This window comes from Gymnoscopelus microlampas (assembly GCF_963454915.1).
Source record: "Gymnoscopelus microlampas genome assembly, contig: SCAFFOLD_75, whole genome shotgun sequence".
NCBI lineage: Eukaryota > Metazoa > Chordata > Actinopteri > Myctophiformes > Myctophidae > Gymnoscopelus > Gymnoscopelus microlampas.
Genome location: NW_028155583.1, coordinates 63,569 through 81,713, shown reverse-complemented (window position 1 = coordinate 81,713; position 18,145 = coordinate 63,569). Strand labels below are relative to the sequence as shown.

At 41.6% G+C, this 18,145-nt stretch overlaps 1 protein-coding gene across 1 annotated transcript in view; it reads left to right on the top strand.

Moving 5' to 3' along the window:
• LOC311041379 (uncharacterized protein) overlaps positions 1 to 18,145 on the top strand; it is a gene marked incomplete at its 3' end in the record, with an annotated part of 76,090 nt that overhangs the window by 34,041 nt on the left and 23,904 nt on the right. The window contains exons 3-9 of the mRNA XM_084086291.1: positions 5,555 to 6,089; positions 7,483 to 8,007; positions 8,743 to 8,912; positions 9,196 to 9,413; positions 11,065 to 11,306; positions 14,895 to 14,972; positions 17,174 to 17,420. Coding sequence (XP_083942417.1) covers positions 5,861 to 6,089; positions 7,483 to 8,007; positions 8,743 to 8,912; positions 9,196 to 9,413; positions 11,065 to 11,306; positions 14,895 to 14,972; positions 17,174 to 17,420 — 1,709 coding nt within the window. The 5' untranslated portion in view covers positions 5,555 to 5,860. The remainder of the gene's footprint in view (positions 1 to 5,554; positions 6,090 to 7,482; positions 8,008 to 8,742; positions 8,913 to 9,195; positions 9,414 to 11,064; positions 11,307 to 14,894; positions 14,973 to 17,173; positions 17,421 to 18,145) is intronic.

The following is an 18,145-nucleotide window of genomic DNA, read 5'->3' as shown; positions in this document are numbered from 1 at the left end:
AAGTTTGCAGAAACAAAGCACATGATAGTACAGTTCCAATACAAGGTCAGCTAAAAGAAAAGAAAAAAAAGTTTTTGTCCTAATGTTATTTTGGAAACGGTGAGTGTGTCACCTAAAGATGACTTGTTTGCATCCATGTATAGCTGCCCACATGTTTTGTGCACAGTCTGCACACTGGGTTGTTTACAAGTTACTATGGTTCGCTTGCTGCTACTAGATTTATAGCAGCAAACTACATGACGTTCATATCTTGACAGTCATGACGAAACTTCAACCTCTTTTTTGCACTTTCTACATTTAGCCCGTACATCTACATAAACGTTCGGATTTCAAATATAAAGTGCTTATTCCGTGGCCACGGGTGTTACAATTTACTTCGGGTGGGTATAAGTACCCGTATCTTCCGTATTGTTCAATAAAAAGCATTTTAGCGGTCATTTTCTCATAGAGTTATAGTGTATCAGAGTGCAATTACACCTCCCAACCGATAGGGTCACATAGTTGAAAGCATGGAGAAAATACGGAGAAAATGGCCACCGATCGGATTAAAATGTTTTTTATTGAACAATACGGAAAATATGGGTACCTATGGGCTACCCGAACAGAGTTGTAACATCTCTGGCCATATGGTAAGCACTTTATATTTGAAATCTGAACGTTTGTGTAGATGTACGGGCTGTAAATGGACAAAGTGCAAACACCAGGTTTAAGTGTATCGCTACATGCTAAGCTAACGTAAATTAGTCAGCATTAGTTTGGGCACTTTAGGGTCGGATTAGTGTTTTTGTTGGAACATTAAGCCGACACGCAACACCACGTTTAATGTTACGTTGTAAACAACCACCACCAAACCTTTTGTTAACTTAACTTGATTTATTTGTGGTGAACGATTGTGTCTCTTCAAGTTTGTTGTGTTTTTCCCAGCTATCTTGTGACCACGGATAAAATCAAGCATTGTTTTGTTCTCCACATCGATGTAGCGAAAATATCACCTCTTCTCTTTCTCCCGAGCCCTGTGCAAAGCATTTTACCGTTTTATTTTGTAAAGTTTCGCTCTGAAATCTGAATCCTCCTGACATTCATTTGACGGTGGTGTGTGTGTGTGTGTGTGTGTGTGTGTGTGTGTGTGTGTGTGTGTGCACGCGCACGCGGCTGCAACTTAGAAAGGGTGTGTGTGAGTGAGGAACAGCATGCGCTGCGCTGCGCATCAAAGGAGACAGGGAGTGACAAAATCATATAATAAATATATAATATAATATTTCGTCTCGTCTTCGTTTGTGAACTAAAATGACCATAGCTTTTAGTCTAGTTTTTATTTATTGAACTACATTTTCGTCTCGTCTTTATTAGTCAACGAAATTGCATAATGATTTAGTCCCAGTTATTGTTTATTCATGTGGGTGGTGTCGTCTCGTCTCGTCTTCGTCCTTTGAAGAATGTGCGTTGACGAACATATTTCGTTTCGTTTTCAACACTGGTTAATAGAGTATTAATTCATTATAGTAATTAATATAGTAATTAATAAAGTATTCATTACTTTTTCGGGTCTAATTTGTTTATTCATTATAGTAATTAATATAGTAATTCATAAAGTATTAATTAATTTTTTGGGTCTAATTTGTTTTTTGGCAGGCTACTTTCTTTTCGGTTTTAATTTGGTTTATTTAAAACATTGTTATTTGTGCCTGATTTTACCATCTCTATTTGACCAATATGTACAGTATATATGTGCCTGGAGTATTAGTTATTTGGGCATCATTAGTGTAGCTATTAAAGCCATGAGCAGATCTACAAGGCAAGCTCACACCCCTCTGCTTGTAGATCTTCCAATTTCACTAGGCTAATTGAATCTCTCCCATCAAAATTGATGTAGATAATAAATTGGCGGCAGCAGTTGCGCTGTGCTTTTTTTGCAAACGGTTGATAAAGTATTCAATCAAAGGCAAAGCTACAAAGAGGACATAAGCATACAAAGCTTTAACCACCAAATAACATGAAGAGGCTAACGACAGAGTGCAAAGAAAATATACAGTCAGACAACCCAAAATAGCAACACCAATGGTATTGCAGCCACAATAAAGAGATGAAACGGACACGAAATGTGAGATATAAAAACCAATCCAGCATATTAAAAAACTAGCAGGCTCTCTCTTGCGTGCGGCGCGGCCACTCGCGTGTGCGCACAACCACACACACACAATTAAAAAACAGTAATGCAATAACGGGCTAAATAGAAATGATCTTACCTTTATGCAGAATCAATGTCTTTTAAGTTGAAGTGTTTTTTGTTGTTGTTTTTTGTTGTTTTTTAGTTTTTTAGTTATTTTTTGTGTTTTTTAAACGAACTATATACAGTCACTGCAAGCCAGGTCAGCTGGCTAATACATGGATGAATCAAATCTCCCCAACAGCCGCCGGGGAGGTTTGAAAGTAGCGGACGTCAGTCCATTCCTACTCAGGCCAGAGCGTACATGCATGAGGCTGGTTAGGAGCTGTAGTCCCATGCGATTTCTTGTGTCATCCTTTAGCAGTGCCACCTGGGAAAATGCTCTCTCAACATGAGCATTAGATATGGGCAGAGTCAGCAATTTGATGACACCCAGTGCTAAGTCTTTGAAACACTGGTTTTCTCCGGCGTCTTTGAATGCTTCAATTTCCAGCCGAAACGCGTCAACTGCTTGATCACTTGAGAAGCCTGCTGATGCCACGTTTCTCCACTGGCACTCTAATGTGTCGATAGGACATGAAAAGAACTCTGTGGGCAAGTCATTAACTTTTGGCCTGTCTATGGTGGACATCACAGTTTTGGGGCAAAACAACTCAAGTTTTCGCAGCATTCCCATTGATGCAGGTAGGCGCATTTGATACTGCACCAGTGTCTCCTTTAGGAAATCAAAACAGCGCGTAAAGATTCTGTCCTTCATCAGGGGCCAGTTTGCCTTTTTCCATCATCTGTTGGAATGTTGTACCCAGGTCTGCATCCTGAAATCACTAACCAGCGTGTCGAGCTGGGTGAAATCAGTTTCAGTGGACCCTCTCCATCATTTAGAGTCTCATAGACATTTTTGTAGTCACACTGGCGCTTTGCTGAATGAGCAAACCAGTTATATGTTTCTTTTATCATATATTCAAGGTTAATTGGCAGTTGTTGCATAGCTTTGTTGGCAACGATATCCAATGAGTGGCATACACAACGAATAAGCTGTAGATTGGGCTGCTTTTGTTTAAGTAAAGTGAACACGGAGTGATTTTTTCCTACCATGACACTTGCCCCGTCAGTAGCAATCCCCACCATGTTTCGGATGTCCAGGCCACACTATCAGAAACGTAATAATTGCATCTGATATGCCAATAGCATTAGCGTCGACAATCTCAACAAGCCCCAGATATGTGCTGATAAACTTGCCGTGTTTCAGCGATCGGTACTTGACACATATACACAGGAGTTTAGTCACGGATACGTCTGTGGTTTCATCCAGATAGAGAGAGTATGGAGACTCACCTATGTCCTCCCTTAACTCTTCTCTGAAGTGTGGTGCCAGGACAGACTTGATTACTGCTGTACATTTCGTCCTGTGCATTTTGAATGCTCCTGTTTCATCCTGCCAGATATCTGACAGCTCATCCACGGCATTAATAGATGTGTGACATGCAACATAGGTTGCGATCCTAAGCTCTCGGCGTTTCTGGTCATCTTTAATGGTGCCTGATGGACCAGCGTTGACTGGTACAGTGAAGGATTTGACACTGGGCACACAACGGGACTGGTGCTTCTTTGTCTGGCCATGCTCTTTCAAGTCATTATACTGTGCTCTTATAAGAGTATTGCAATATTTACACCGAGCTTTGGCATCATCATCGGGGACAGGGGCGATCCACGCCTTTAGCACTGGATCTGACTCCCATTCCTTCCTGTATAACTTTTTATACTTTCCCCACTTCGGCATCACGACTTTTATGTACAACCTCCTTAAAGAATACCTTGAAACAAGATGTAAACACAACAGCTGCTGTCTTCCTCCCGCGCGATAAACAGGTTTTGCACGCCCTCCCATAACAACCGTGCCCGTAATTGGACGGGGCGGGGGGCCGCAGCCACCGCTACTCCACCCCCCCCCCCCCCCCCCGGATACAGAAACAGTGCATCCATGTATGTGTGTTTAAGTGGCCGGATACAGTAGGCGGGGTTCTAGACCGGATCAGAGCACTGAGCAGCAGATAGAAACCAGGCTTTATACGGTCTGGAGATCTTAGTATAATTTGTTTTACTGCGCGAAAAGTATTTATCCCAGCCCAATGAGTTTTAAAGTAGCCCAATTGGGCGGAAAACCGCGCAATCTGGTAACACTTTGGGGGAGTAACCAAGAAACTGAATTTATTCAAGTACAATGTTGAGGTACCTTGAGTATTTACATTAACAGTTCTCTATACAGTACATCTACTTCTCTAAATCTCAGAGGAGAATATTGTGCTGTTAATTCCACTGCAGTCATTTAACAACTTTATGTACTACCTTCTTTGCATATTTAATTATTTATACATATTATTACAATACATATATTAACCAATTAAAACCCATTTTATACTTGGGGTATTGAAAAATAGCCGATTTACAAGCTCACAATGTGTTGCTTTGAGTTGTGAGCTTGTAGATCTGCTATTTTTGTGAAATGGGACATTCTGCATAATGAGCACTGCAAGTATATTTTGCTGCCAATATTTTTTAACTTTTACTCAAGTAAAGCATTTTTTACTGACTTTGTACTTGTGACAGTATTTCTACATTGTGGTATTGCTACTTTTACTCTTAACTTTTTAGTTTCAAGGCCCACTATGACTCTTGAGAGTGTACAAATGGAACCAAAAGGACCCTTATAAGGTCCATTGGGTTCCATTTGTTCACTCTCAGAGTTACAGACCTGTAAGGGTCCATTTGGTTCCATTTGTACACTCTCAGAGTTACAGACCTGTAAGGGTCCATTTGGTTCCATTTGTACACTCTCAGAGTTACAGACCTGTAAGGGTCCATTTGGTTCCATTTGTACACTCTCAGAGTTACAGACCTGTAAGGGTCCATTTGGTTCCATTTGTACACTCTCAGAGTTACAGACCTGTAAGGGTCCATTTGGTAACCCCTCAAGTAACCCAGAGGTATGCAATATTTGTTTATACATTTCTTTAATGAAGGCTTATTTATTTATTTATTTTCAGATCTAGGAATGGTTAAAGGGAAGCGTTAAGGAATCAGACCGTTGAGATAATTATGTCCACAGGCAAAATGTGTGGAGTGAACCTTTAAAGTTATTGCACTGACAGCATGTTCAGGTTTCAGTTCTCTGGGTTTATGCATGGGTTTATTGTGGCTCTATTGGTTCCTGTCTATACTAATTATATAGGAAATAAAAGACTGTCCTGACTTATCTCATTCAACCAATTCAATATGTTTGGGCCGTACGTTATATGAGTATTAAATTGTGTGTGTGTGTGTGTGTGTGTGTGTGTGTGTGTGTGTGTGTGTGTGTGTGTGTGTGTGTGTGTGTGTACTTTGCAACAGGTCTGTGGTGGTGTGTCAAAGCTCCGCCCCCCTGCCAGACTCATCTGAGGCGATAAGATTGACCTTCAGATCAAACACATCTTCTAGTGAGGAGGACAGACTGTCTTTCCACATCAGCTACAGGAGGGAATACTGACCCAGACCACTGGAACCTGCTGCTGACTCTGTCAGCTGAATGGACTTTAACAACAACCACGATTCACAGTGAAAGTAAACTTCAGGGAACATTCTATAGGAGGAAGTGTTACTACGACTGACTGACTTCCTGTATTCAGCAGAGTGTTTGTAGCTTCATTCAGAGACTAAATGGCTTCCACGTCTTTGTGTCCTGTGTGTCGTGACAACTTTAAATATCCTGTTGTACTGTCATGTAGCCACAGCTTCTGTAAAGACTGTCTGCAGGAATGGTGGAGACAGAAGACAAAGGAATGTCCAGTTTGTAAGCAAACACAATCAACGGATCATCCACCCCGTAACCTGTCTCTGAAGAACGTGTGTGAGGCCTTCATACAGGAGAGACAGAGAGCTTCAAAACGTAAGAGAACTTCATCAGGGTCTGAGGATCTCTGCAGTCTGCATGCTGAGAAACTCAAACTGTTCTGTCCGGAATGTCAACAGCCAGTGTGTGTTGTGTGTCGAGATTCTAAAAAACACACCAACCAGACGTATTCCTCGAGTCCCGGCGGCCGCGACCGGCGTCGGCGCAACCACACTTTGCAATTTCCCAGAATTGCGACGTGTCTAGTTACTAGTTACTTCGGTAGATTTCGATTATTATTAACATACAGTAACCACTTAAGCCCTATATCAGCCATTTGAAAATAGCAGATCTACAAGCGCAACACATTGTGAGCTTGTAGATCTGCTATTTTCCACCACTGGAGGCTGGTAGAGTGTTGTTACTGTTGTTTTATAGTAGTTTAATTAATTGATAATAAAAATCGCGCGCATGTGACCCGCACCGCATCGCACAGAATTTGGTGCTACGCCACTCACACACACACGCAATTACAGGTCATGTTGTACTTGCCCGAAAAGTAAATTTATATTATTATTATATTATTATTATAAAATGATAGGTACAATTTTAACACTTTACTTTCTACTTGCAAATTCTGGGGCTGCACGATAGACACAATGTCATACTTCAATATTTATGCTAAATATCTCAATAGCTATACAATATGACTATGGTTCACACTTTTTATTTTATATTTTTGAGTGGTGCCAACCACTCCTGTACATGACTTTGTCCCCGTGGGTTTCTGTCCGTCCGTCCGTATGAGCCTGACAATGAGCACGGCACACGCAGTGTGCAGCCACCAGGAGGCAGAGTTTAGTAAAGGCACCACTCTCTTCACACTGGGTGTGATTTTAAGTGTGGCACCAGTGAAAACTTGTCATTCTTCAAAAACAGCATATTTGAGGTCAGCTGTCTGTGCTCTTATTTTGGGTCCCCAGCTAAATGATAGATAGTATAGGAACCAAATGAACCAGTTAGGGTCCATTTGGTTCCTATACTATACTATCTATGCTGCTTGGAGCATCAACACAAACTCAACAAAGTTGCAGAACCCATGTTCAGGTGCCAGTCACACAGACCTGTGACTGACACACACCTCTCAGCAGGTGTTTGCTGGCAGGTTGCTCAAAACAAGAGCGATTACCAACAGAAGCATATTGGGTGATTTTGGCAAATTGTGGGTGGGGCGCTACCCACACGTTTAGCTGTGTTGCTCATTCCATGAATGCACGATCCTTACAAGCTTAAAGGGGAGATATAATTGACCGAAGTTTCCGAAACTTTTTGGGCATTTGTGTGTGTGTATGTATATGTGTGTGTGTGTGTGTGTGTGTGTGTGTGTGTGTGTGTGTGTGTGTGTGTGTGTGTATACATATCAGACATGTTTCCATGTCAACCATTACAGGGGATCAGATGGATGAAACCTCTTCCAGTACGTCAACAAAACCACGACCATGGAAATCAACCAGTCAAAGATGGAGGCAAAAGTTGGGCAAGCTTGCAAACATTAATGACTGTGAAGTTATTAAAGTTGGGAGTTTTTTGTTCGGGAAACACAAGGAATTCCTCATCGGAACGGGGAGTAAAGGAACTGAGGTCTACTTGGGGTTAACAGATGATGGCACTGAAGTTGCAGTGAAGAAAATGACAAAAAGAAACTTAAAAGCTCTGGAGAATGAGATAAGATTATATAAGAAGCTTGTCCATCCTTCAATTGCAAAATATGTTGACTATGCTAAGGATAAGAACTTTTGTTACCTTGCTCTTCAGTTATGTGAATACACCCTGGAAGAATACATCACTAAACACAACCCTTCTGAAATGAAGAGGAAAGAGCTGGCACGTCAAGTTCTCAAGAGCTTAAGAGTTCTTCATTGTCAGAATCCTAGAATTCTCCACAGGGATATCAAGCCCCAAAACGTCTTTATTGGTAAGCTACAAATAATAATAATGATGATGATGATGATGATGATAATGATAATAATAATAAATGAATAAATCAAGCAAATATCAGAAATGTATGCAAATTAAAGGGATATTTCACTTTCAAAAAAACTTTGGGTCATTTTATCATCTACTCAGGCTTTTGTGATCCCCCCAGACCCTTTATAAGTTGCTTGATTCAGTATTTATATATTTGATATTCATTTTGTCAGACACGCCCCCTTCCTACACAAACCCATTATAACTTCAAACTCCATTTTTAACATGTTAGATTCATCGAAAACACCCGTCCTTAGTTCTGGTGACTCACCCTGTCCTCCTAATACGTGAGGGGGCCATGTTTTTTCGATTGCTTTTTTCATGTATTTTATTTAATTTTTTTATTGTATTTAATCGTTTTCATTTTCAAAAAAATATATATATATTTTTTAAAGTTATCGAAAAAAAACACGGCACCCTCGCGTATTAAGAGGGCAGGGTGAGTCACCAGAACCAAGGACGGGTGTTTTTGATGAATCTAACATGTTAAAAATGGAGTTTGAAGTTACAATGGGTTTGTATAGGAAGGGGGCGTGTCTGATAAAATGATTATCAAATATATAAATACTGAATCAAGCAACTTCTGGGGGGTTCACAAAAGCGTGTGTAGACGATAAAATTACCCAAAGTTTTTTTTAAAGTGAAATATCTCTAATATTATCCTACACAATTTCCTTTACAGATAGTGAAGGCAAGGCAAGATTGGCAGATTTTGGAATAAGCCGAGAATTAGATGAAGGAAAAACAACTAGTTACACAAGCCCTGCAGGAACGAAATGCTGGATGGCAAAGGAGACTTTGGTTAAACGTAATCAGGGTCCTGTACCTTATACAAGAAGCACTGACATCCAGGTTGTTATTTATTCAGCATGAGTATTTAATGAATGAGAACATATGTTCTTACATTCTTTATGTTCATTCTTAACCCATTAAAACCGGAACTACTGACATTTGTAGAATTGGCCTCAGGTTTTAATGGGTTAATGTGACTGAGACTTTAGTGATGGATGAACACGGTTTTATCCCTTTATAAAAGAAGCTGTGATATACAGTATGTTTATTATATTCTGTGTGAGAACAATTTAATGAATGACAACAAAACATGTATTTAATAATTGTCATGCTCATTCTTAAGGTGGCTGGGATGTTGATATATTACATCCTGTCTGGAGGACACCATCCTTTTGGCGATGACGATGAATGTGACGCCAACGTTGATGATGGAATCTACAACCTGGATCATGTTCAGGATGTGAAGGCTAAGCGTCTCATTAAGAGGATGATCAATGCAGACCCAAAGAAAAGACCTACAGTGGAGAAATGCTTGGATCATTCCTTTTGGTCAAATGAGAGGTACGATAGAAACAGTCAAACATTTTACTTTCCAAATATTAATTCAGTCACTGCAGTAGTTCTCAACCTTTTCAGGCCGTGACCCCCCAAAATAATTATATTTGAACTGGGGACCCCCATTTAGTTTGACTCGGTTCCACAGATAAACATTGTGAAAATAGCAGATCTACAAGCCCAAGCCCTCTCTTCTTCTTCCTCCTCCTCTCTTCCTCCCCTCTGTCTGTCTGTCTATCTCACACAGTGAGATGTCTCTCTTTACAAACATGTGCCACTCATAGTACACAAATGGAACCAAATGGACCTGATTTAGTAATCTATGCAGTGGTTCTCAACCTTTTCAGGCTGTGACCCCCAAAAATAATCATATTTGAACTGTGGACTTAGTGTGACTCGGTTCCACAGATAAATATTGTGGACATATCAAATCTACAAGCCCTCTATTCTTCTTCTTCCTCTCTCCCTCCCCTCTATCTGTCTGTCTGTCTGTCTGTCTGTCTGTCTGTCTGTCTGTCTGTCTGTCTGTCTGTCTGACTGTCTCTCTCACACAGTGGTTCCAACTTCACATTTACAACTCGGTTCCACAGATAAATATTGTGAAAATAGCAGATCTACAAACTAGCCCTCTCTTCTTCCTCCCCTCTGTATGTCTGTCTCTCTCTCACACAGTGAGATGTCTCTGTTTACAAACATTGCAACCAAATGGACCCGATTCAATAATCTATGCAGTGGTTCTCAACCTTTTGAGGCTGTGACCCCCCAAAATAATCATATTTGAACTGGGGACCCCCATTCTGTTTGACTGGTTCCACAGATAAATATTGTGAAAATAGCAGATCTACAAGCTCACAACGAGCTCCGTTGTGGTCCCGACCTAGTCCAGGGGCCAAGCCAGATAAGTGGACATGGCAACGCTGCTGCAGTACATTTTACAGAGACCTGTGTGGACAGACACAGCTCTGAGCCGACCAATCAGTAGCAGCAGCATTATACGTCACTGTTATAGCCTAGCTTAGCCCAGCTCAGACCTACCCAGGACTGGGTACTTTTTAAGCACCAGTTTAGGACCACTTACACACCACTCTACCCACTTCATTGTAGTGGAAACCGTCGCTGTGGTGGGCGGTGTGGGGTGGGGCTAGGTAAGTCCATGCATATGGAAAGCCGCCTTTAGTGTGTATATTATTATAATAATAATAATAATAATAATAAGGGTAATAATAATTAAAAAATGCATTTTATGGCACTTTTCTAAGTACTCAAACTTACTCAAAGCGCTTTACAATGGTTCATTCATTCATACATGCATTGGGAGTTGAAGCGGTGAACAAGCCAGCGTCCTCGCTTCCCACATTCACACATCAATGGTGGCAAAGCTAGCGCTGACCAACTCACTGGAGGAAATGTAGGGTTCATTTGTTTGCATAAGTTTTGGGTCATAATGCGTTTCATATTAATTGTACATCGTGCAGGTACAGTAACGGTATGGGAAGCAGCTGGTACTATGGGCAGAATATTGAGGACTTTTTATGGAAAGTGTGGAGTTAGTTGGGCCATGTGTCTGCTGTGAGACTGGGCACAACACTCCATGGGTGTTCTTGTCAATTAGTAGTGAGGATGAAGCTGAAATGTTAACATCCTGTGTTTGTACCAGGCATCCAAAGGACATCCTTTTACGTGCTCTGCAAGAGCTGGATCATGATGAGTTCCAGATGTTCCGTTTACTTCTGTCATGTCATCATCATGGTGTCGTCTTAGACATGTGTGATGACAGGAGGGAAACCAGTGTTCTGATGGAACAGATCTTCAAAGGGGGTGCAGCTCAGGTCACGGCGGATGTTATGCGGAGGATTTGCAGGAATGATCTAGCGGAAAGGCTTCAAAACATATACACAGGTAGGTGAAGGAAGAGAAGGTAGATATTTTAAGAAGTTAACACTATATAAAACACTCATGTAGATTATAGTGGGAGTAAGTACAATTTGTATATAGTGCATGTTACAGTTCATGTGGGAAATTGGTTAGATCGAGAAAGGAGCGCTTGTTTTTCCTCTCGGCGTAAGTCTGAGCAAGTGGAAGGCTTTGATACAGCCCTTTATTCAGATTCATCCTGTCGCCGATTGAAACGGTCTTCTCTGGGCCACTCACACAACTACCCTGTGTGTCTACACACAGTTGAACACGCGATCATAAGGGATTTAGCGAGGTCTGTGGTGAGGTGAAAAAGTAAGCGAGTTTTCCATTTACATAGCGAAACATGGGGTTTTTGCACTGGGCTGGAGGAGAGACTCCGCCCCGATCGGAATGTTTGTTGTCTGAGCGACGTGCACGACTCGCCTGTGTGTTTAGAAACGATTGGACTTGCGATCATAATGAAAAAAAAAGTGATTTTTTTTTTAAGTTATAAAAACATGTGTTGCAACGGTGCGCCTCGCAGGACCGCATGTTACGTGTGTGTGTGTGTGCACGTGCGTGTGTGTGTGTGTGTGTGTGTGTGTGTGTGTGTGTGTGTGTGTGTCAATGTCCCCTCCCTGAATGAATGAATGAACCATTGTAAGAGCGCTTTGAGTAAGTTTGAGTACTTAGAAAAGCGCCATAAAAATGCAATTAATTATTATTATTATTATTATTGTGTGCGTGCATTTCTTGAAGTGGCGCATGTGTTGCATCTTAGAGCGACTGGCACCGCTAAAAACTCACGTTTCTGGAGGCAAAAGGAGGAGCTATAACATTTTCCTGTTAGAATATTAAAATAAAATAAATGATAAAATATTCAATCAATCAATCTGCTAGTTTCATAAGGCATGTATATAGGTTAACAAATTTAGCGTATTTAGCGTCACTGTTACATAGGGGTTTGACGATATATCGTCCCGCGCTATATCGCGATACGTTTTTGTGACGATAGAAGAAAAAAATATCGTTTCGATTATTTTTTTTGCAATAATTATAATGCAAAAACAGAAGTATTTGTTTGCATTAGCCCCCCCCCCCCCCATATATTTGCAATAGTCCCCCCCCCCCCCCCCCCAGCCAATATATTTTCATAATAAAAAAGTGCCATATATCGTATCGGATGTCCTACTCACCCCCTATTGTTACAGAGTAGCCTGTATACAAAACATAACTTTAATACACTTATTCGTGCATAGAATAAATACAGAAGTTATACAGAGAGACTCATACTAACATTGATATGTAGAGATGCACCGATTAATCGGCCGTCGATTAAAAAAGACGGTTTTAGGTCAAACCGGCTGGATCGGTGGTCGGCCGGTCACTGTCATGAATGCAGATTTTATGTCGGTCAAATTGATACTGCATGGGCGCGCAGCAACAGCACGATGATCAAATCGTGCGAGTCGACTTGGTAAACATTTGCAAGAAGTGACAGCCTACAAATGGTGCTGATTTTACCTTTGAAATGTAAGGATACATACGTATATCGAATATATATATTATGGGATATATTATATATTCCATAATTCTGCGCGCAGTTATAGCCTCAATGCCGTGGCTGTCGGTCGGTCCATCACTGAGAGTTTAAAGGCAGTAAGTGCGTCACCAGGCTGCTCAGACGGTCCATGCAGTTGAAGTTACTTTCACTTTCTACCTGCAGGGTTGCTTTTTGTTCCAAATAAATTACTAGGCGCCATCTGAAAAGTCCTTAATGCTGTAAGCAGCTTCCAACAACAACAACTCTAAAAGACGTTGTGATCATCATCCGTCCACAGTGCACCGCTGGTTTAATTCATGTGCCTACAGACATCTTGTCATCTATCCAAAGTTTAACAAAGTCCACTGAGCAACAGGCCAGAGAGAGAGTAGTGTAACATAAGTCCCAGAGGTAAAATAAGCCAAAACAGTGACATAAGGTAATATTTTGCCTTTGATATCATTGAAAGGCAAAATACTAGACTAGACTAGAGCAGGGGTCTTCAACATTTTCAGGCCAAGGACCCCCTAGCTGAGAGAGAGATGAAGCAGGGACCCCCTCTATATTGTATAAAATTGTGCTGCAGATTAAACTTTTTTTTGTAACTTGATCTGCTCTTTTTCCCCCTCTACACCCATATACCTCTTTGCCAAAAATAGCAGATCTACAAGCTCATGAGCTTGTAGATCTGCTATGGTTGGCTTAAGTCCTCCTCAAAAATGGGATGCTAGTGGTTAATGTAAAAAAATCACACCCTGTGTGAAGGTAGCGGCGCCTTTCTGGGGAGTTTGTGTTGTCATAGCTGTTGTCATAGCAGATAATAGCCCAGCCAATCAGAATACAGCGGACACACGGACACGGACACGGACAGAGTCAGATATAGAGCGGCTGGCGCCGCTAAAAATATCATATCACACAAAGATTTGGCGCCCCCCCGTAGTAACTCTGAGGACCCCCTAGGGGTACCGGACCCCCTGTTGAAGACTCCATGACTAGTGACATAAGGTAAATTTCTCATCTTGAAAACAATTAAATGCAGACATACATGCTATATGTCTGAATGGGAAAACCTTATTTAATAATTTTTGCTTCTTCTTTTAGCTCTTAGATAGAAAATCGGTATCGGTAAAACCGGTATTGGCAGGTCAGACTTTTAAAAAAACGGTTATCGGTATCGGCCAAGGATTTTTCAATCGGTGCATCTCTATTGATATGATAAATAAAATAAAAACTTAGCGACAGTTAGGGTTGGGTACCGAAATACGGTTCCAAGTAGGAACTGATAAAGAAATTAAAATTATTAGTTTGTTTCTTTAGCAGTGCTCTTTCTTTAAATACGTTTTTTTTTTTAGCGTGGACCCCCGTCCGGGCTTGTAGATATTCGATTTTCGGCAGAAAACGGGTGATACCTCCGGAACGGTGGGTCGCCCAGGGACGGCGGAGGGCGTGTTGGGTCGGCGAGGCGCACGTGGTGGTACCCCGGGTTTGTGGGTCGCTCCCCGGGACAACTGCGGCCGAAATGTCGAGGTATAAGAGAAGGAAATTTGAAATATCTAAAATCAAATCTACCTATTAACAATTCTGCCCAATGATATCTTTTCAACGTCATGACGTTGTGGTCGCCAATCACAGGCACAGAGGACTCTGAGCAGATATTGTAGCCGAGCAAATCTGGTACCCACACCGGTGTTGGGCACCGGTCTACTCGGGAACTATACAAATTGGGAATGTATGCCCATGCATGCCCCATATGGTTATTGTACCTGTTCTCGGAGTACCTGTTGTACCCGTCTGTCTGTCTGTGTCCCTTTTGCACCAACACACATTTCATGGGGAATTTAAAGTTTCAGGGCTGCTGGTAGAGTCTTCCACAGTGTGCTGGCCGTGTAGTAGTTCTTTGTATAGAATACAAAGTAAATGTCCATATATCCAATAACCATGCTACTGTCTATTGACTAGAGTATAAAAAAGTAATTGTTCAAATGGAAACAGGAGGCAAAACTGACAAATATGGGTTGATCTTGGGTTTTTTCTCCACCTTTGCAAAGGTGGAGATGAAAGCAGCAGCAGTTCAGAAGAGGATGACATTTCAGATTCAGAGGAGGAACCTTCAGGAACAACTCACTGTAAGTAGTCGTTTGAGGATTCATGCTTGTCTGAAGATTTTTCATACTTGACTTTGATTGATGCTTGCATAAAGATAAGAACATTTAAGCTAAGTGCATAGCTTTTTTAAGAAGTATGATAATTATGTAAGTATATATAATATATAATATATATAATGTAATGTCATGAGAGGTATGGAGCGGGACAGTGTGAGGCAGTGCAGTACAAACAAGCAAAATCCAGGGTGAAAACAAAATGAGGTTTATTAAATAACTCAGGTAGGCCAACATGAGGCAACTTGCAAAATAATATAAAACGTCAAGATCTTTAAAGGGGTTCTAGGCAACTTCAGAGATCAAAAAAAGAACCCTGTTGTCAAACAGCTGGGCTGGATTAGTGCCGTTGACTGACTACCCCTTCAGCCAATCAGCAGTTTGTTCCCCTTCAGCCAATCAGCAGCTCATTTTCCCCACCACCAGCCAATATGACGCAAGGGGACTGCTAAACGGGCCATGCCGAATATAGGTAGCTTTATTCGGATACATACGTGTCACTGCCCGCCCCTGCCGGTTCTCTGAATTTTTATTTTTAAATAGACTCTGTCATGATTAATTGACCACATATATGAAGTTAAACAACTAAATTCTATCCAAACAATATGTTAAAAGTAATTTTTGCGCCTTAAAAAATAAGTTTAGGAGCGTTTAATTTGGTTCCATCCGGTTTCACTCGAACTCGCCACCTCATTGGCCAACCTTCGCTGTCAATCACAGAACATTGAGTGAGGACGCTGATAGGACAGTTCACACGGACACGGACGCGCACACACGCACATGCACTTCATTTCATTTACGTCCCGGACAGAGCTGGACACCCGGATGTCAAAAAATAAATAGTAGTGGAAAATACAGATTTCAGAAAGAGGACTGTGTTTCAATGCAGGAAAACACACCAGCATCATTTGGCTGATAGCAGAGCATGTGAGCGGAGCGCGAGCGGAGCGGTGGTTTATAAATAGGTTGGAGCGCTACTCAGAGCGAGGACCGCCTCCCGCTCCAAGCCGCCCTCGCGGGGGCCGCGCACCGAATGTTTGAGCATGCCCGGTTGCACGGACTCAGAGACACACAGACATCCAGCAGTGCACAGGCACCGAGATTTCATTAGAATTTCTACTTTCTTTTTCTTTTCTTTTTTTTACTGTTGAGCGACCCGGTTTGAGCGGAGCATGGAGCGAGATTTGCGCAAATCAACGTGAGCGAGGAGCGACGCGGAGCGGAGCGCGGGGGGAGTCGACGTGAGCGAATAGCGAGCGTGAAACAAGCCCCCTGGAGCGCCGAGCGGCATTTCTACCCGCTCCGCTCCGCTCACGTGCTCTGGCTGATAGAGGGAACAAAATGCTATATATAAATATATATAATATATATATATAATATATATATATAACGGCGACCCCCCGGGGTAATGGGGGTCGCCGTTACCCGCGAGGCTCCGGCCGCCAAAAGGTATAGCCTACATTTTTTTTCAGGCGCGTGTGTGTGACCAAGCGTGAAAATAGAAGATCTACAAGCTCAAAACATGTTGAATCTTGAGATGTTGTGAGCGTGTAGATTTGCTACTTTTTAAACATCTTGAAATTTCTTGACACTATTTTAAAAATATTTTATTTTTGTGGATTATATTAGGCAGCAAAGACCAATTGTGCTTAATTTGGTGCAAAAACAGTGACATTTGTAGAATGTGTTGCACCCCCTATTGGTGGAAGTGAAATCGCATTTGCTCTGTGTTTATTAGTGGCCCCTCAATGATAGAAATCTGGCACAGACAGGACGCTGTGCTCATGATTTGTGCATTTTTTTGCCAAATGGACCCTCCCACAAAATTCAGAAGCCAATCGTAGCCAATACGAAGGGAACACAATCTGACTGATACATCTTGATCACATGACCAAAGACAAAGAGTGTGTGCCGATTTGTGAGTTTGGGATTTTTTTTTAGGAGTAATAGCAAAATATATGTTTGTAAGATAACGCAAAATAGCGGAAAGTCTGGTTTGGATAACAAAGCTAGAATCCATCAGTAGGTCCTAAAAAAGCCTCCTGCAAAATGTGGCGTTTTTATCCTCTTCATATCGGTAATGTTAAAACATAGGGTTAAGCTACTGGACTATTTAACATGTTTTGCCTACATAATCTCACCCACAACTAAATGTTCATTCCACTTAGCTCCAACAACACATTTTGTCGACCAAAACCGGCGTCTCCTGATTGAGAAAGTGATAATGGTTGGCCCCATCCTGGATCTGCTCCTTAGTGAGGGCTTCATCACCGTAGAGGGCTACAGTAATGTGAGATCTAAGTCCACCTCTCAGTATCAGATGAGGGAACTCTATTCACTCCTGAACTCCAGAAAAGCCAAAGACCTTTTCTACAAAGGTCTAGAAGAACATGAGCAGTGTCTTCTTCATGATCTGTAAGTAATATTCTTTTTTTTTTTAACTTTCTCTTCTATGATTTTCATCCCACGATTTTGTAACCTATTTTTTCACCGAGTGCCAACTGCCTGTGTAATCCTATGTGCTACTCTACCTCTGTCAGGGTTAGGGTTAACACGATAGCTCCGAGTTGAGGTTCAGCTTCGTAGGCTGCCGGCAGAGTGTGACACAGGCAAACGGTGGTCAACAGTACAGATTTTAACCTTTTTACACACATCGTTTCCAAAACGTAACGGTATTCCTCCCTGAGCTCAGATGTTTGACATTTTAGCGTTCAATAAACTTTAAGTGACAGGTTGAAACAAGCGTTTAAATTGCTTATTTAGTTCAGCCTGTGGCATGTTTTCCCCATGCAGCTGAAACTGAGCACTTTTTGGATCACTGGTGGTGCTGGGGTGGCGGTGGGAGCAAACTGCCGCATGACAACAACCAGGGACACAATACAGTTTCAGTTTAAATTTAGGTGAGCTTAAATAACCTGCCCAATTGGTCAGCTGATTGCCACGTCAGTGTATGACGTATGGGTCTTACATAACACTGTATACACCCACATAAACTGCTCAAAATAAGTTCGGAAACTTAACTTCGGTCAATTATATCTCCACTTTAATAAAACCAATTGGTATTGTGTTTTATATCATTTTTATCGTTGATTAGTCACCTTTACAATGAGGTACAGCTTGTAAGGATCGGGCATTCGTGG